Source organism: Neospora caninum, chromosome VIII, assembly GCF_000208865.1.
Source record: "Neospora caninum Liverpool complete genome, chromosome VIII".
Taxonomy (NCBI): Eukaryota; Apicomplexa; class Conoidasida; order Eucoccidiorida; family Sarcocystidae; genus Neospora; species Neospora caninum.
Window position 1 is genome coordinate 4,754,918 of NC_018395.1, and position 19,422 is coordinate 4,774,339.

The following is a 19,422-nucleotide window of genomic DNA, read 5'->3' on the forward strand; positions in this document are numbered from 1 at the left end:
CTCACTCAAACGTGTTGTGCAAGTCTGACTGTGGGCTGGAGCTCACATCAGGTGAGCTAGAGTAAAAACGTCTCTTTTTTTGTTTTGCTGCGGTCTATGCTAACTAAGACCAGGCCACCGCCTCTCCGTTCACGTTGTCAGAACCAGCTTGTACTAATCCACTGGAAACCTACAAAAACGCTGATTGCTTTTTCCAATACAATTTGCTTCTTTTTAACTCCTGTTCCGCTTCTTGATGGAAGATAATCCAGAATTGCTGGTCTATGCTGTGAGTCACCCGCTCTGACTCCCACAAACGTTCACATCTGGGGCAGCCGGAGCCCCACACTGCCCTCGCGTTTGTCTTCGGTAGAGCGCGAACCAGTTTGTGGTGTGACTAGGATGGAATTTGGTGTGGCGGATTGCGCTGAGACGCGTCAAAGCAGGCGTTTGCGGGTCGCGGGACTGGCTGAGTTAAACTTACGGGGGATTCAAAAAGAAAGCACGAGACGGACATGCTATTCTCAGTGGAGACAGGACCCCTGACAGGCACACATCAGGGACGGAGACGGCTCCGAGGGATTCTGTGAACCTGCTGCACTCCAAAGTCTGTGAAACCATGGACAAGTACAGACTCACGAACCTTGATGTGGCGTGTCAGAACGCGCTGCAAGTTCTCGTGAAGCCGAGGTTCTACTGTAAGTTACAAAATGGTTCTCGACCTACACATTCTTGTGTGAAGGCACACATATGGCTCCCCTCCCCCTATTCCCGCCGCCCCCGGTTCTATTTTTGACTTGCTGCCATTTGGGACGATCACGTAAAACCCGATGAAGTGTACAGTGCCACAACTGGCGGGAGATGGGACGACGATCTGTTTTGCCTTTCGGAAAGAAGTAGGGTTTTCCTGTTCTGCAAGCGCCGCGAAAATACTCGTAGTAGGGCGGGCAGAGTAATGAAAACAGTGTGCGCGAAGTCCCGGCTCCACTTACGGCTTTCGAGGGGTAGTTCGTAGTGCTCTCTCTGGTGGGCTGTCTCGCCGTTCGAATTCACCGGTCGCACGAGGTTGTTCTCCAATCATAGTAATTTGAGAGGCACGGCTTCATGTAAACGATTCTCTTACTTTTAAGCCTCTTGGAGGTATGCGCCAGTCTTCTTGGGTGAACTCGTTTGTATGGGAATAAGTTTAAGCTTTCCAAACTCCACGTGAAGAGGACCACAGTCTTCCATTACGACTGATCAGTGTTCTAGGACGCCCTGAGCCGCCGTATCTTATATGCTCTGTTTAGTCCCTCCTGGCTGTCTGCGGTTGTTCCAGCATTCTGTGGGCGTCCGCGCTTTCGATATCGAGGGGGGCCTCAGTTGACCTCTCTCTGTCCTGAAAGAGTCAAAGTGTACGTGCCGATCTCATTACGCGACTGCTCGCCATTGTCTGTCACGATTGCTTTCACAGACCTTATCGAACCATGGCTGATGAATGCAAAAGAGCAACAGAAAAAGGCGTTGATCATGGCAGCAGATTACGTTGAAGGGAAGAGCTCGGGCACGCTACTGCCAGCTGTTCACAAAAACGTAAGCATCCCCAGGTGTCACGCTCCGGCTTCAGTCTGAGGAGAAGAATGTTTGATCTACCTTACAAAGCAAAACCGCATAACGAACTCAAACTAGATTTAACACCTGGGAGACGAGGGTTTGGTGCTCTCCCCACGATGAGTCGAGAACCGCTCAAATTCACGGGTGCCACCATTCCTTTGCCACCTACCGCTTCTCGTGTAACTAACATGTAGCGTGTTTTCAAATTAGAAAAGAGGTTAGGCGGATGTCAACGGTAACGTCACTGCCTCGTTCCACAAATTAAAGACGTGTAACTCAGGGGGTTATGTATGCATGGTGGAGTCGCCTGGAGATACCGGCCTAGTCAGTACAGAAATGGAGAGTGTAGCGCTTGTTGGATCGGCCGCGGAACCGTCACCCGCGTTTATGTCACCGTCGGATTCATTTGCAATAAAACGTCCTTATTTTGTGTTTCTCTCCTATTTTCTCCGCGGTTCGCCCCTTGAGGCCTCATCAGGCGCTGTAACACACTGCGTTCTTCACATGCAGCGCCACGGGCTCAGACGTCCCAAGGAAACTTGTTTTCGAAGTCTAGACCAGGTGCAACATGTGGAAGAAAGGCCAAATGTGCTGAAGCGGGAAGGAACGAAGAATCAAGTCCGACTCGCCAGCGAAGTTGCAGAACACAACAGCCTGACACTTCAGCCCGTCCAGCAAGTGAGATGTTCCCGGTATTTCAAGATTCTCCTCACCGCGTCGTCTTCGGAGAGTGACAACAAAAACTAGAAATCGATGTCGCCGTGCCGTGTGAAAACCGGGTGGAGTAAAGCAGCGAACCCCGGCAGTTCACGACAAAGAAGGCCCACGTTTCTGGCATGCTTATCACCGGTATAGACATTTTTGGACTTCATGGCAGGACGTGAAAAAAGTGGCCTTTTAGAACAGAATGGTACCGGCACGGTGCTGGCGGTCATAGAAGTATAGCTTGAAACTGACGCCTAGTCGTCGATTCAGTAACGAAAGTGAACTCATTACAGAACGAATCTTTTCACCAGCAAATCATATGCATGGTATCCCACAAAAGACAGACTCCTAGGACATCATGCGGGCCTTCACACGCAACTTTCCCTATAGGGCAGAGACTACGAGCATCTCGCCTACAGAAAGTCTGTAAAGAGAAGGGGCAACAGTGAGCGTCTTGTACAGCATAACCGTCATGTGCTGCCCTCAGCAAGAGTACGCCTTTCTGCTCCATCCGGTCGCCTCTGCTAAGTAAGAATGAGTTAAGCAATCAGGGAGTAACTTGCTGTTTCACTCGTTCCGCAACTGTTGAGAGAAAAACCCGTGCAAATGTGAGAGAATCCATTTAAAGTACGGATACGCCCTCCTGCAGTAGCGACCACTAAGTACGGAGACCTCATCGTTGACGGCCCCCGGTACGCGCGCGAGACAGCAGTGAAGCATCGAGCCAGTTATCAACGACCAGAAGCCAAGACCAGAGCTCCGATACTGGCATACAGATCACACGTGTTACAGATGAAACGATTAGGAACTAAACCTGTGCGAGCCGGACCACTAGTCCACCTTAGCGAAACGAAAGTGCTTCGCGTCGGAAGATTGTTCGCGCGAACTCTGGCAGGACATATCAGAGAAGGAGAACAGAAATCGAACGCTTCTATAGGCTCGCCAAAGCCCCAATGCGTCACAAGCATCGTTAGGCTCCCAGCCGCTGATCCGTTTGCTCGTGCCCAAACGACGACTATGTAGCGTGGGTTTCAGGGGTTCGTAGATACAAACGCGACAGGAGCGAGTTGGAGTTTCACTCACGGTCGAGAGGACGCCTTTCCTGGTATGTGGAATTGTGCGAACCAGAATCGAAGACTGGCAGGTTACCGAGGGAACGGCTGAAGACAAAGCTATGCTGGCTGAAGCTCTCAAAAGGTGAAGTTCTTCATGCAGCTGAAATATCGTTTTTCCCTGTGCGCTCGCTGTGCTTCGGCCTCGGGAGCATTTTGGCGTATGTGACTCTTTGTCCACGGAAAATGAGAAACCAGACTTACATTCTTTGGTGGTTTTTCTCTGGTCCTCTCCGACAGTTTCCGTTGTCCGCAGCCCTGGAGAGAGAGCCGGAGGTCACACCTGGGCTGGTAGCTGAAGTGTACACCTTCTTCTGCACGTTATCGCGGTGAATCATTTTTTGTGTGTTCAGTCTTATGCTTCTACGGGAGACGCTCCCTGGCTACGACGAGAAATCGATCCCGACTGGAATCGAACCAACTGACCGTCTTTACCTCGAGTCCTACTGCAGGTGCTGCTGTAAAACGAATACGTTGCGGCGGTGCTGTTTTCTGTCACCCGAAACACTAGGATGCGTCAGCGACTCAGAAGAGGAAATCGGTGTGTTAGCGGTAGATTCTCGTAGCGCAAGACTAGCTATCACAACTTCTGCTTTCGGGGAGAGGGGCCGATTTACATGAAAGTCCCGTCAACGGTTCGAGAAGGAACGGAACGAAAGCTTTTCGAACAAAGGATTGCCGTGGATCTCATCTTCGCGTCACCCATTCGATAGACGCTTTAGGGGATTTGCGTGAAACAGGGAGAAACAAGAAACAACTTCTTAGGCGAGGATCCAAGAACCAAACACCAGAACCAGCAAGAATATCTGGGATTGGCCCATTCAGAACGCTGGCTAACTGTCGACGGAAAATCGTTTTCATATGGCGTCCGTGGAGTCTAGTTTACATACAAACACAAGAAAGACGAACAAGTCACTTACTGGCAAACGTGCGATTGACACCACATGACAAGTCAACGCTGGCGTGTATCGTGATATCCCTCTCCTCTATATTTTCTGCTATATATATACATATATATCGTGGACCCCCTGCTGTCTGTGTCTGTTGTCAAAACGACTTTTTGTTTCTCTGAACAGACGGATTCGAGCGGAAGCCAGTTCGGGACATCTGCAGGCGCTTTCAGGAAGAGAAGCTCAGAACGGCCGAAAAGCACACCGGTTCGTCGGTCTCCGCACACCTCATTCCCACTACCTGGAAAGTCACCTCTACTTTCCTTTGTAAGTGGAACTGACCGAGTCCCGGAGATGTCTGAATTCCCCTTCTTTGTCGAATTGATTCCTGAGGCAGTTGGGCTGACAGAGGCGCCCAGGAGACTACGAACGTAGTATTCAGCGAAAAACTTCTTGCACGTGCTTCAGCTGATTTCCACTTGCCCTACCTAGAGCCTTGTTCCTGAAGGATAGCGCACGCGTCTAGCGGGAGCGGTTGGTGTTTTTAATATTTGCTTCGCAGTACAACCGTCGATTTCACGACGACAAACCAGCGGATGATGAAGCCGCCTCCTCCAGGCCATGGGTTAATTGATTCACCCCAGAAAGACAAGGAGATAGAGATGCTTAAATCAAGCCTTATTAGTCCGATCATTCTCTCGGAGAAATTGGCGATGCAGTAGAAAAAACCCGAAACACTCCATCAGAGCAGTTCGTGCAGTCCTTTCATGTGAACCTGTGTGGATTGCACCAGCGAACGATAATGGTTCATGCGGCAGCTTCAGCTGATCGGCTATCAGTGGGCACAGGTAGTCCCACAAGGGGTAACACGCACAGTTAAGTAGGAAAAGGATTTCGTTTTATTCCTGTTTTTCAAGAACTACCAGGAAATACTCGGCTGGACCAATCAGCATTCCGTGTAGTCATACGGTTCCTGCGTACAGAAGACAGGCTCTTGGCGAGTGTGACAGAGTAGATTTTAGAGAAGACAGTAGAATACAGTCCAAAGTACTTTAGTAGGCGCCTTTAGGACGCATATGTGGCGATACGTTGACAGATATACACGTGTTTGTTTACCAATAAACGAACACACACACGTCGTCAGCAACCGGTGAATGCCTTACAGGGTTTCAGATATTTTGATCCATCGCATGGCATCTCAGGGGCAGGGAATTCTGGTGTTTGCTTTCCTCCCTGTTGCGCCTTAAACTTGGGGTGCCTCTATTGCGTTATACAGTTGAACTGTATGCATAACTCTATCGCAGACATTTACGCGCCTGCAGAGGTTTTTTGTTGAGTGACATTTTTCGTTTTCCGTGCGACATGAGCACTCGAGACCTGTCAACATACTTGAGAAATCGATCGATCTCGTTTTCGGTTTTCCGTTGAACCCGCTGAGTCGAACGTTCCGCTCTTCCGATCTTTTGCTGTGCAAAGAAACGCAAACGCGTGCCCAGAGGCCTACTCGGAAAAAGAAATCTGTTTTTCCAGAATCATAAGATGAAAGGAAAACCATTTAAGAAAGAAGGCATACGGCCAGTGTGCTATAAACTAAGGAGCTAATATGTATCAGTTACCTATGGAAGTCCTTTAGTGTTCCACGTTTCGTTTATACGCACATACTCATATACACATCATTTGTATGCATGCGTGCCACTCCATGCCCATAGAGAGACCAATATACATTTATATTCAAAAAGTAGAAATGCATGACGGAGTTTCGTCCAGGCTTAGATACTCCATTCCTCTATGCATCTCTACTCGACTCCCCGTGCTGCTATGTTCCTATTTCGGTTCCCGGCTGGCCTGCATGTGGGCTAAGATTTTTCACCCCTTACCGTTGTGAACGCAAACGCCATACAGTAATCCATTTTTCAGACACGAGCATCTGAATGTTTATTATGGCGTTGGTTGAATCAACTGTTTCTGCCTTTTCGTCGTGTAACCTGCTTCATCAATCACCTACCTAGATCCACATGGCAGTGAAGATCGACTAAGGTAAACAACCGGCTCCCCAGTACTAACGTAGAGATGATCCCAAAAACTCGTGGTTTTTGCCAAGTAAACGCGTTCTCTGAAAGAGACTGCGCCATCGCCTTGGCCTTCGGTTGCTTGACAGAAAGAGGAGACAAGGTTCGAACTGCGAGTCTGGACAGCCTAGATGGCGCAGTCCCTCGCTGCTACCCCAGATTGAGGCGGTTGGTGAATCTCGGTATTTTTGAGGTCAAGTCCAAAAAAAGTCCTCTCTTTGACAAGGGGTGTACACTGTGCAGTGACCGAGAGGCCAAGAACGGAAGTCGCTGTTTGTACAGGAATCGCATGGGAAAGGAAGAAGCTGAAAAATGGGCTGCTTTTGACAAACAGGCAACTCCGGTGAACGGGAAACTCCTGGGCAATATGCGACGTGTTGGAGAGTTTAACCCGACGAACAGAGTAACAAATACAGGTGTTCCCGGAAATACGTTGTCCGACAAGCGTCCTATCCTTGGAAAAACTCACAGAAGACCAGATGCTCATCCATGTGTGTAGTTGCATCCTGAAGCAGCTGCGCCCGGCACACACCGCTTAACGTACGGCCATATTTGTATACACACACGCGCCCATACATGCACATAAACTTAGGTGTACACGTGTGCCGGTATTCACATTTGGACAGGAGCTGTGCACCCCGATGCACAGAGATATATCCAGCCTCTTTCGTCGGGAGCTCTTTAGATGGACGTCCTGTGCGACGGCGCCTCCCTCGGTTGCTCCTGCGATGCGCTTCCTTCGAACTGTCTCTCTTTCTCTTTCAGTTCTTCCCGTTCCTGACGCACCATTGCTCTCTCCTTGCGAGCCTGCATGCGGAAAAACAGAAACGACACACACGAAGGCCTGAAGAGAGCGGTCGACAGCTTTCGCGACAGTGGAAGGCGAAAGCGCAGAGCACCAGCACGCACAGCAGAATCTCCACTATCTTTCCCGAGAGAGAGCTATGCATGCTACACCGACATGAACCAATGGGGTCACTTTCGCCTTCTGAGCAAAACACCGATTGCGAACAAACATATGCATGCACATGTATATATGCTCTGTGTATGGCGAACCGTAACGGTTGCCCGTTTTCGCCGGAGCTAACGAAATAGACATCCACGTGACGCACCTCTCATCTCTTTCGTCTCTGCGTGGACGCGAAGGTTCACCCGTGCAAAACGCAGACTTTCCGCTGTTTACGTAGTCTCACCTTCTCGCAGAGAACCTTAAGTTTGCATTTCCTTGCCTCGCATGCACTGAGGCGACTCTGAAGGGCCCTCTCGAGGTCGTCCAGCCGAAGATTCTCGGCGAAGTGGCGCATCGAGGGCATGCTGAGAACCATGCAGAGACACGCCTAACGAACTGAGAAGGAAAATGTTTCGCAAGTGGAACCACCTATCGACAGCAAGATATGCATATATGAAAATGCGTGTCTTCTCAGGCGCCTATTTGTACTCAGACGCTTTCAGAGAGACGTAAGGTGAATGCGTCTATCGTAGAAATCGAAAAAGGCTTGCCTGTTGAGGGCTGCAGAGACGAATTCTTGGTCGACGTCTGCGAGCGAATTGTTTCGTTCGGAGCTTTCTCTTCCTCTGTGCGTCCCGGCCTCTGCCCCGGCTGTCTGTACACTTGAGCGAGAGCGGTCGCGTTCGTAGCGGGCGCGTTCGGACTCCAGTTCGGCCAGCAAGCGGTCGAAAGCATGCTGCATGCACAAACGCGTGAGCCGCACGACGGCATGTGTTTATCGCAAAGAACGGAAACGGAGGACACACAGAAGAGGACGAGCCGTCCCCTCCCTCCCCATTCGACGAGTTGTGCGGCAGCGGGTTTTCGATAGGGCGAGGAACCATGCAGAGAGGGGAACGGACCAAAGCCCCGCTGAAACACGAGGCAAGACTGGAGCACGACGTGTATCCGACGAAAACCCCGGAAAACAGAAGGAAAAGCCAACTGGGCAAGTGGATGCGGGCCTTACATTTCGGTCCGCGTGCTGCTGACCAAGAAATTCGAGAACTTCCTTTTCAAAAGGTCCGCCGGTTTGCTGCGTGAGCACGAGATCTCTTCCAAGTCTCTCCCCGCCTGTGCGAACTGCCCACAATTCGCGCTTTGTTCGACTTCTCTTGGGGTGCTTCGTCCCCCGGGCCCCGTCTCCCGCTCGCCACCGCGGGCGCTTTCTCTGCTCCGAGTCGAGCCGTGCGACATCCGCCTCTTCACTCGTCCCGTCTTCCTCCGCCTCTGTCGCGTCGCTCTCCTCGGAAAGCAACGAGGTCTCCGCTCCGAATCCGACCATGTGGGAAATCTCCTCATTCACGCTCGCGCGCTCGAACGGCGTCGTCCCTGGGGGCGGCTCCGCGTAGCACAAACATCTCCATCCTAGCCAGGCTTTCCGAAGCGGGTGATTCTCTTGAGGCGCGGGGGCGCCGTCGTCTTGTTCTCGACAAGCCCGAGCAGGCAGGAGCCTGTCCACCTCTCCTCCCGGCGCTGTGTGAAACGCTTCTTCTTCCCAGCCTGGTGCCCGGCGACGCGCCGGAACCTCTCCCGTGGTGTCGCCGTGGATGGGGACCGGAAGCACCGAGACACTGCCGACCGCGTTGGGCGCGAGGAGGGAAGCCTTGGCTGGGGGGGACGGGGCGAACGGGGCGTGCGAGAAGGCCAGAGACGCCGGAAGGGAAGGAAGGAAAGAGGGAGAGACAGAGGGAGAGGCGAACATAGCGGGGAAGGAAGCGACGGGAGGCGACGCCGACTGGGTGGCGGACGCAGCAGAGACTGGAGGCGCAGACGAGACGGTGGTGGGGACAGTGTGCGGGGTTGAGGCGACGGAGCCGGGTGGGGCTCGGGCAACGGTCTCCTCGGCCCTCGGCCCGAAAGCAGCTGGAGACACTCGAGCTCGAGCGAGACGAGGGGACGCAGCAGACAGAGTGAGGGGAGGCAGGTAGAGGCCGTGCTGAGAGGCACTGCCGTGCGAGAGAGCGCCGGTCTGAGGGACAGAGAGAATAACTGCAGGCGAGGGTGCGTCGTCTCCAACGCCGTAACGGTCGTTACTCTGAGCCGAAGACGCGGCAACTCTCAACGCGTTGCGCGAAGTGACAGGCGCCGAGGGTAGGAAAGAACCGAGGAAAGAGCCCACAGCCGCCGACTTGTATGGGGAACCTCCTCGAGAAGGTAGGGGAACCGCGGGCCGATGGGAGGCCGAGGCGAAGGAGGAACAAGAAGGGAGCGCAGAACCCGGCCCAAGTGGAGGGGGGACAGGACTGATCCTGACCCCCGAGGAGGCCTGCATGATGAGAAGAACAGCACCCGTAGTTTCTTCTCTTCAGAGCGCGCAGACACACACAGTCGACCAACGGAGAAAGAAGGCGCGCAGGGAGCCGCAGAGGGGGAGACCGAGTCACCCTGGACAAAAAGCGCTTGCAGGGAAAGAGTGGAGCCGAGGGATTCCCGGGCAACAGACGGAAAATCTTGCGAGGAAGGAAGCGAAGCAAGTTATACCGCTTGTGTCTCTGGCAACGCACATACGGCGCCTCGCGTTGGCTAGGAAAAACAGCAGCCGGCGTTCCCAAAAACGTGCGCTCGCTTCGCCGACACAAAGCGCTGGGCACAGGCTCTTGTCGGAGCGAAGGAGTGGACGAGGCCGCAAAGGGGGCCCTGGACACGAACTCGGAGAACGAGAACTTCCGCCACTTGGACCTCCCGCTGTGCTGCCGACTGCGGTCGCTCTTGCTCCCTTGCGCCGAAACAAGGGACCAAACCGCCTCGACAGGCCGGCAGTGCCACGCCTGGCTAGGGAAAAGTTTTGCTCTCGCGACACGAGCCCACCAAGACAGGGGCGTGGCTGCAGATGAAGGAAGGGACACTGAGGGCAAGCCGTGGAGTGCATTCGGGCTTCAGTATCTGGCAGAACAGAAACTTGAGGTTTGCGGCGGCGGCGCGATAGAGTGTCCCGTGCCCGTGTGTCTCTCCAGAGAGAGCCCGCGACACGGAAGATCCGATTTCCTGGGAGTCCGGAAAAGCGGAGAAAGGCAAGAAAGGCGGGGGACAAAACCAACGGGACACACACGGGAAGTTCCGCAGGTCGGGACACAAGCCAAGACAGACTGCGTGGCAACTGGAACTTGCCTAAACTGAGAGAACGAGGCGAGAAGCCGAGGGAATGAGAAAACTGCAGAAAGAAACGGTGCTTGGCACCTCCGAGACACGGCACAACTGGAGAGCTGGTCCGGTGGACGTTCTCAAAGTCGTCTGTCCGTGAACAAAACAAGGGCGCTCGGCCCTTTTTTCTCGATTTTCCCCGTGCATGCACGCTGAGTTGAGTGACGAAAGACTGATAGATACACCGCCAAACAGGCTTTCCGCTCTCTCCTCAACTTGCCGCACATCTGCTGTTGCCCCGTAAACCACCCCCGTCTGCTGACGAGCAGCGTGGCGGCTTGTCGTCGCCTGTAGGCACGGGGTCGCTGTATTCGGCGTATATTCGGTCACGCGCTTGGATTCGCACCGCCATCTGGCCTTTTTCCTCTTTCAGCGAATAAAATTGCGACAGATGTCGGAACCTGAATTTTTAATGTTCTGATTCGAAAGAGTGTGTGTTGGGTGCGGCTGGCGGGAGCGGGAGGAGGGGGGGGAGGTCAAGCTCGCCATTCGTCGTGGTTTCACGCACTGAGTTCTGGAGGCCCATGAAACAGGAAATCTGTTCTGACCACCAACTTCGTTTTACCCGAGTGTAGACGCCTACAAGAGTCTCATCTAAAGAAAAGCCGCATGCTGTTTTGTTGTGGGTTCGAACAACAGCGAACAAACACAAAGACATGAGGCATCGAAGCAGGAAAAAGCTGCCATGATGCGAACCGCTGAGGCAACGTTACCCACGGAAACACACAACCTTACTAACGAAGGCAGCCCCGGTAAAATCTGCTCTTCTTAGCACAAGATGACCCGATTCGGAGCTCAGCATGCCCCTCCCTACCGTCGTAATGGACAATCGATCCACAACTGCCGACGTCCGTCGCCAATTTCTGGCAGCAACGCCGCGCTTGCTTGCCACCAACGAACTCGGCGGTTTTCCGCGACCCCTGGAGGGGATTGTACACACGGGAACTGCGTTTGGAGCCATATGCTTAAGTGCTGGCACATTCATCCAAACGTATTCTTTTCCATACGAAACTGCACGTGCGGATCTAGCTACAAAAGACCGGCCACACCGTAGAGAATACGCGGGGAGCGCCGCTGGATGAAAAAATCAATAAATAACTGCGAAACGTGCGTCATATGCGGTGAGCCGACACCGGTTCTGTCCGTTTCAAGGGTACCCCGTTTTGAAAAGTTCTCCGGATCGGCCGGTTCCAATTTTCCCTGTCTCTCTGAAGCGGATGTAGGTTTGCTTGTGAGCTGCATTCTTAGATCGGGGTTCTCTGGCTGGGGGTCTACTGGCACACCGTGACTGCCTCAAGATGCCTTTCTTCGGCAGCCGCAACTGAGCACACCGGAGGAACAAATGTCCAAACTCTGTTTCTCTCAACCGAACGAAGAAAGGAGCAGCACGGCGCTCATCGCAGAAAGCAATCGCTGCTCCTGCCGAAACACAGCTTACGGTCATTTATGCGCCCTGCCGCCAGGGGAGTGACGCATTTGGATCGTTATACCCGACGGCATCGAGGTTCGTTTCCCACGGCAAGCAACAAAGTAGCTCTACTGAGTCCCCAGCCTGTACATGTCGTCCTGGCGAGGCCAAAAAGGCAAGACCATGCGCGAACACTTTGGATATATAAATCTTGCGTTGCCGGAAACGGGGCACGGGGTGACACCGTCAGGCCGTTGCTGCTGAACCCAGAGCTACCCCCAGGCGAGGCGTCTCTGGCCTTCGTCCGAGAGGCAACGGGATGCGATTTTGTGCTTGATCTTAATTCGAAGATCGCTTCTGATGAACCCATCTGTTTTGTTCTGGACAATTTTTTGTTTTTTGTGTGCCCGTGACAACATACGTCCTTCCTCGTTAATTTCCTCGCAAAGCCCTTCCATTTTCTGTTTTGTCACGCAGTGTGCTCCGTCTCTGTTCCGACTCATTTCCAACCAAAAAGTCGCGAGACTGGCTGGGACCAAAAAGTGTCAAAAGCTGGGTAAGTTCTCTGGTGGGTCCCCTTTGTAAAAATTCTTTTGTCGACGAACCCAATCGCACATGATGCTCGCAGTTTCGCATTGGTGTAGTTTGAGGTGCGCGTTTTCGATGTGAAGTCCGGCGGTGCTTGCCACTTCGTCTCTTTTTGTCCGAGTTTCGGCGCTTGGTCCCGCATTCTGTCGCTTTTCCCACGTTTTTTCGTGTTCCGTGTTTCTGTTGATGAACATTCCCTCGTTTGGTTTTCGGTGCGGCGTCTACGGAGCGTTTCAGTGGCAAACGAGTGAAAGACATGATGTTTTTTGCTAGGCGAGAGACGATGTTCGCAGTTAGCCATTTGACCCCGCCCGTGTGCCGTGCTGTATGTACACTGCTGGCGAGCATATGGCTGTACCCGTTGTTCGCGTTCTCTCATACCTTGCTATTTTAGAGTCTTTTTTGTCGAATCTCCCGTCTCTCTCACATTTCGCGACGACTACATCGTATTGTTGTTACTTATCGCATTTTCGAGCCAGTCTTTCCCCCAACGCCCTTCGCCGCTTTTTCTCGTGCTTCGCCTGGCTGTTGACAAGGCGACCAAAGGGAATGGAACGCGTGTCTCCTGTTCCTCCTGTTCTCACCCTCACTCCATTGCTGTTCGTTTTTCTCCCCCGCCGGTTCACGGGTTCCTTCTCTTTATTGCATGGATTGGACCCGCCCAAAGCTCCATGACAAGCATCTAGCTTCTTTAGCTTCGACGCGCTGTCACCACGCGCGTGCGCGTGCGCCCTTTTCCGTCTCGTTTTTCAGCCGTAAAGCGTTCCGACCGCCTGTCTCGAAACCAGATAATGCATGTCCTGGGGCCCAGAGCCGTCCCTTCTGTATTTCCTGTGTGCTTCGGTCGAACACAGGTAGCATGTGTCTCCGGACTGAGAGCCCGACGAGCATTACGTTTCTGGAGCAAACGAAGCAGAGACGACCTGCCGCACGGGGATATTTAACTTGCAGCGTTTTAGGTGCCAGGACGGCAAACTGAGAAACAACTTTTCAGAAGGCAGAAGTCACAACGACAATGGCTAACGCCCTTGCCATTCTACGCCCAAGGGTTGGTGAAGTTGCCTTCCTTCATCTGTACCGGTTTCACCAATTCCTTCCTTCTTCCTCCCCGTCTCTCTCACCTTCATCTTGCCCAGCGAAGCAAGGAACCACCGAGTCTCGTTACTGTTTTTCCCCTCTTCCCCCGGCAGTCGTTTCTGGAGCGCGTAGGGGCAGAACGACAATGAGTCCAGTTAATCCCTTCGTTCCGCAAAGAGACCAGATGTGTGCTGGACGGAGCGAAGCATATGCTGAAGAGTTGCTGAGCCGTCATCTGCGTAAAGTTGTTTCTTCGGACGTGTGCCTAGATCCCTCACTGTACTCTACTTTTGCTTCTTCGCCCCTCTGTTTCGTGCAAGAGCTTATGAGCGGTGTCTCTTGCTTTCCGGTGCTTTCCTTTCCCATTGTATCTGGCGTCTGTTCAGGCAGTTGAGTGGCAACTGGTGGCAATCTCTCCTTTCTCGTAGGCCTTTTTCGCTTTGCTCTACGTCTTCCAACTCTCTCTCGCGTCTTTGGGTCGATACTTCTTGGTTTCTGTCTTGTCATTCCCTGGCTCGTGAGATAGTCCGTCCGCCGAAATCCGACCGAATTCGTGACGCGGTCTCTCGCGTTAGTTCCCTACTGCGTAGCTCAGCCTCATGCGATGATCGCCAGTTCCTTTCGGCGTCTTTTTCCCCTGTCCTTTGCGTTGACGCTTCTTTCGAGGCTACACGCTCGCACCATCCTGAAGAAAGCTGTGGCAGCCTGAGGGTGTAGGTGTGTATCGTTGTCTTCCCGAAGAAAAGAGGCAAGAGGACCGCTTCCGTGCACTTTCTCCTCTGAGAGGGAAGACGACGCAAAGCCCTTCGCTGTCGGTTCAGTCTGCGTGTTTTCTTTCCTGGAGAGTCCAACGCGCGAAGAGTTCGGAAAACGCGACGCTTTTCGGCGTTCGGCTGCATGTCTCGTCAACTCCCAGCTCTCTCGCTCGCGCGTCGTTTTCCCGTCTTTTCTGCCGCCATGGCGATCCGAAACTTCGCATCGAGGGCGACGGCAGAGACAGCCCGTCTGGCGCGCGGCACCCACGTGGGGCGTCCTCTGCTTCGTTCTTCTCTGTCCTCCTCTTTGGCCTCTCGGCCCTCTCCTGCCTTGTCGTCTTGCGCTCCTCTCAGTCCCTGCGTCGTTTCCCCCTTCCTGTGTACTTCGATTTCCGCTTTTTCGTTTCCTTCGCCGTCTCCGCTTCCGTGCGCGCCTCCATGGACGTCGTCCGTTAGGGTGAGCCCCAGTTCGCGTCGTGGCCTTTGGACGCATACGAACCTTGCTGCTTCGTCGCTCTCGCCTCCTCTTGCCTCTTCACACGCGCGACCCTTGGACACCCGTTCTTGTCAACAGGCCTTGGCCACGTCGTTGCTCCGTCCGGGCGTCCGTGTGATCCCCAGATTGTGCTCGTTTCCTCGCGCAGCATCCTCGTTCGCCTCTCCGTTCAAACCTTCGCCTCCGTCGCCTCTCCTCCTCTCGCCTTCCTCTTCGCTTCTCCTCGCTTCCTCTTCGTGCCCGCTTCTCCCCTTCTCCTGTGGACCTCCTTCTGGGTCTCCTCGCTCTCCCTCCTCTCCTTCCACTTCTCCCGTCTCTCCATCTTCTCCTTCCACTTCTTCTCCCTCCTCTCCATCTTCTCCTTCCACTTCTTCTCCCTCCTCTCCATCTTCTCCTTCCACTTCTTCTCCCTCCTCTCCATCTTCTCCCTCTTCTTCTTCTCCCTACTCTCCATCTTCTCCCTCTTCTCCTTCTCCCTCCTCTCCATCTTCTCCCTCTTCTCCTTCTCCCTCCTCTCCATCTTCTCTTTCCACGTCTTCCTCTCCCTCTCCTTCTCCCTCTCCTTCTTCTTCTCCTTCTTCTTCTGCCAATACTTCTTCGGCCCGGGACGCGCGGTTTGAGCCGTTGACGTGGGAGGAATGGTGGCATGTGTTTGGTTTTTGTGCGTTGCCGATGGTGGCCTTTGGGCTGATGGATCAGTTCATCATGATTCGGCTCGGCGACTTTGTGGACGCGACGCTCGGAGTCACGTTCGGCCTCGCGACGCTGTCGGCGGCGGCGGTGGGCCAGCTGTGCAGCGACACCGCCGGCGTGGTGTTTGGCAACACGATCGAGTCCCTCGCGCAAAAGGTCGGATTCGCAACGCCGCCGTTTGAGATCTACAGCAAGCGCGCGCCGTCCTCGACGCACCTGGTGCGCACGCTCGGCGCCGCGTGCGGCGTTGCGTTTGGCTGTCTCCTCGGAATGAGTCAGCTGTTGTTCATGGATCTGGATCGGTCCGAGCGATTGAAGAAGCAACAGCGTCTCGACGCGATCTTCCAGATGGTTGTGACGGACTGTCCCCAGCTGTTTGGCTGCGAGCGCGCGACGCTGTTTGTCTACGACAAGAGTCGCAACGAGATCTGGTCCAAGGCGATCTTTGGCATCGAACACGCCACGCGCATCGAGAAGGGCCGAGATAAATCCCTCACAACCTGGATCCTCGAACACAAGCAACTGGTAAACGTCGGAGACGCTCAACACGACGTGCGCTTCAATCCACAGTTTGACGCGAAACACAAATCCTGTACGAGATCCGTTCTCGCCGCTCCCGTTCTCGGGAAAGATGGAGACGTCATCGCCGTCCTCATGTGCATCAACAAGCAACCAAGAAGGGACACGGCTCAGCGGAACCGGCAGACTGGAGACGCCCAGAGAGAGGCCGATGGTGGTCGTGACACGGAGGCGAGCCTGGCGTTCTCTGGTGAGGACGAAAGGGTGATTCGATTGCTGAGCAAAAACATCGCAATCTTCATGGAAACGTTCGACTATGGAGCCGCGGAAGACCAAAAAGTGATCGCGCTGCCTTTCGCTGAAGACCAAGGCGCACCGCTCCCAGAGTCTGCGGCGCCCGTTTTGCTGGCGGGCGTCGTGGACTCCGAAGAACCAATGGAGAAAAAGGCTTCGCGGGAACGCGAAAACGGGAGAGCAGCCGCGAGGGAGGGCACGGAGACGCATTCAAAGGAAGCGCATGCACAGGACCAACATGCAAAGAAACAACATGAAGAGAACCAGCAGGCACAGGAGGAAGAACGGAACAAAGAAGTGCAGAAAGAGCCCAACGAGAGGAAGAAGGATACAGGAAGACGAAGAGAGGCGGAGGCGCCGTGGGGGACGGCGCTCGCTGTCTGGTTCGACCAGGCAGCCGACAAGGCGCTGGAAGGCATAAAAGAACATGCAACAGAGAAATCCTCTCCAGGTAACCAAGAAGCCGTTCTGCTGTCGCGCTTTGACCTACCTCTCCTCGGCGCGCCTGTTCCCGACAAAGAGCCAGAGAAACCGAAAAGTTCGTTCTGGTTGTGGACAGGGAAAAGCGAGAAACAATCCCCTAAAGCGCAGTCCTAGGTCGGAGAAAATTCGGGAGTGCTTCTTTGTGACGCTCGTGTCTGCGTGCGTGTGTGTGTTTGGATCTTCGCGCGTTGCATCCGTTTTCACTTGGCTTTCTTGTGTGACGACTGCGAGGGAGGAGGGGGTGGTCTCGTTTCGTCGAGGGCATCCCGGCGTGGCGTCGGTTTTCTTCCCGCCGCAAAGAGCAGTCTCAAGGCGCCCAGGGCCGCTTCGCAGGAGCGACTCCGCGCCCCCGAACATCGCGAAAGTTTCAGAGAACAGAAAAGAAGGAAGGAAAAGGGGAAAAGGAAGAAGGAAGGGGACGACCAGAGCGAAGGAGAAAGGGAACCAAGAAAACGAAGGCAGAAGGAAGGGATCCAAGAGAACGAAGGGACAGTAAAGAGTGGATGATCTTGAGTAGCGAAGGAGGGCCAGACTGTTGTGGGTCTGCTGGGCCGTCGTTCCGCTGTCTCTCTCCTGTCTTCCGCGGTTTGCTCTTCCGCCATCCCGTGTGTCGCGACGATCCTCTCGTATATCTTCCTCCCTCGGATTCGCTGCCGGCTGCTCCGTTCCATTGTGTGTCTCGCCGAGGGTTACGGCAGGTGCCGAACTGTCGAGCCTTGATTCGTGGGTTTTTTGCATGCGCTCTCCCGCAAAACGCGAGTCTCCCTCGTCGGCTGGAGCCGCACGCCTTCTCTGAGGCCGGTCTCCGGTCCCCGCAGGAAACAGATCCGGGGCCGCGGCGTGGTTTTGTCTGTTAGCTCGCCCCGGTCAGTCGCCAGCTGCCGTTGACAGCGCGAGGGTCAGGAGTGCCGGGGGATTTGCTCAGAAGCCGCGGACGCACTCGCACACGACACCCGGTTTTGCCTGCATTCTCTCCATTGCACCAGCACCAGGACACTCGGTGCGGAACGCATCTATCGGACCGTCCTTCCAAAACAGAGAGGCTACTGACGTGCAGAGCGATGCATAGTTACTCAGACCCTGTGGATGCACAAAGCCACCGACGAGGACGTGCATGCTAAGCGTGGCTATATAGGCGCATCAGACATACATACATATTCAATTATATATACGTATAGGTATAGGCATACCTGAGGGCGCAAGTATGTACCTGTCAATCTGCATCGTTTTTACATATACGACAATATGGACTTGCATGCATCCATATTTATTCCCATACAAGCATGCCAACGTATATGTATATATATGTATATATAGGTGTATCCGTATACTCGTATATGTATCTGTATGTGTGTGCAAGCGTCGGGCATTGTTGTGTAGGAGGGTTGAGGAGTGTGTCTGTTGTCGAATGAGGTGTTGTTGTATGAGAGGTGCCAAGAACCTTCCTATTCTGTCTGGTCTTTCTGATCTCTTGAGTTTCTTCGGTGTCTTTTCTACAAGTCGTTCGGTCGAGAGACTCCTCTTTCCGTTCGCCTTGTGTGTAATCTTTTTTGCGAAAGTGCTTGCGTATATCTGCACGGGCGTTCACTTCTCGCAGCGGCAGATGCGCTCCTGATTCGGTCCGTCCATGCTCCTGCCAGTCTTGGAGGTTTTTGCTTCCTCCCCTCGGAGTAGAAGTTGCATGGGTGTCGCAAGCAGGAAAAAACAGCGCGCACACGCGCTTGCTCGTCGATCTGTCGCGTCCACTAAGCAATTGCAGAGAGAACCGGAAGCGACACGACCTTTCAAACCCGTGGGAGGTTTGGCATGCTTGTAGAAGTGCATGCGTGGAATCGTAAACAGGCTTTGCATGCGGTTGGATGTGTGGATAGGAGAGAGACTGCGATCCGCGTCGAGGGATGAGTATCCATCTGCGCCGACAAAACGGTTTCCAATTCTGCGGAACCAACTCTTGAGCTGGGAACCTGGTGGTGGTGGAGGCTTGTGTGGGCCGTCGCATGTGGGGTGTATGTACAGCTTGTGTGGAACTTCGGGGTCTGATAAAGACAGAGAAAACTGTTTCGCGAAACTCAAGGCAGTGTTGCGTTGTCGCACACCCGCACGTGTGCTCGAGTTTTGTTTTGCATCGCAAGAGACAGCATGTGTCACGGGCGCGGGGTCTCGTTGGCCCGTTGTTGTTTTTTCCATCAGCATCAGTTGTTTCCTGATTGTTCTTGTTCGCCTTTGTTTTTTGTGACGCCCTTGTCAGTCCGATTGTGGGGTTGTATACCGGAGACTTGTTGCCCTCGTTGTGAGAGAGCCTTGTTTCGCTGAAAGATGCGTTTTGTATTGTCCGCCGCGGTTGTCGTGTTTTGATGTCTTCTTGTTTTTCCGTACGGGAGTGGATTTCGTGAATGAAGGCGTAAAGCAGGTTGTTTTGTATCGCAGTGTCCCTCTTGTCCCGCGTTTCTTGTTTTCGTTGCTGCATGAAAAGGACCCTTTGTTTTCTCTCAACGTTTGTGTGATTGTCTTGTTGAAAGCGTGTGACACAACGTCAGCATCATTAGCTAGACATGGAGTGCGTCGACCGCGCCCGGTTTCCCAGGGATCTCTCTCGCGACAAAAGCCTTTCATTCCCTGAGACTTCGCG

At 53.7% G+C, this 19,422-nt stretch overlaps 3 protein-coding genes across 3 annotated transcripts; 2 read left to right on the forward strand and 1 right to left on the reverse strand.

Moving 5' to 3' along the window:
• Window positions 1-598: 598 nt before the first annotated feature.
• NCLIV_035960 (conserved hypothetical protein) lies at window positions 599-5,001 on the forward strand (the record flags this gene model as incomplete). Its single annotated transcript, XM_003883798.1, has 8 exons — window positions 599-677; window positions 1,433-1,551; window positions 2,083-2,250; window positions 2,765-2,805; window positions 3,406-3,474; window positions 3,743-3,841; window positions 4,466-4,606; window positions 4,842-5,001. 8 exons carry the CDS (start codon window positions 599-601, stop codon window positions 4,999-5,001), a joined length of 876 nt encoding a protein of 291 aa, XP_003883847.1.
• A 2,028-nt stretch (window positions 5,002-7,029) lies between these two features.
• Window positions 7,030-9,611, reverse strand: NCLIV_035970 (hypothetical protein; the record flags this gene model as incomplete). Its single annotated transcript, XM_003883799.1, has 3 exons — window positions 7,030-7,155; window positions 7,542-7,685; window positions 8,307-9,611. 3 exons carry the CDS (start codon window positions 9,609-9,611, stop codon window positions 7,030-7,032), a joined length of 1,575 nt encoding a protein of 524 aa, XP_003883848.1.
• Window positions 9,612-15,476: 5,865 nt separating this feature from the next.
• On the forward strand, window positions 15,477-16,907 carry NCLIV_035980 (putative GAF domain-containing protein; the record flags this gene model as incomplete). The annotated part of the gene is made up of 1 exon (XM_003883800.1): window positions 15,477-16,907. The coding sequence occupies one exon, from the start codon at window positions 15,477-15,479 to the stop codon at window positions 16,905-16,907; it is 1,431 nt and encodes a 476-aa protein (XP_003883849.1).
• Window positions 16,908-19,422: the final 2,515 nt, after the last annotated feature.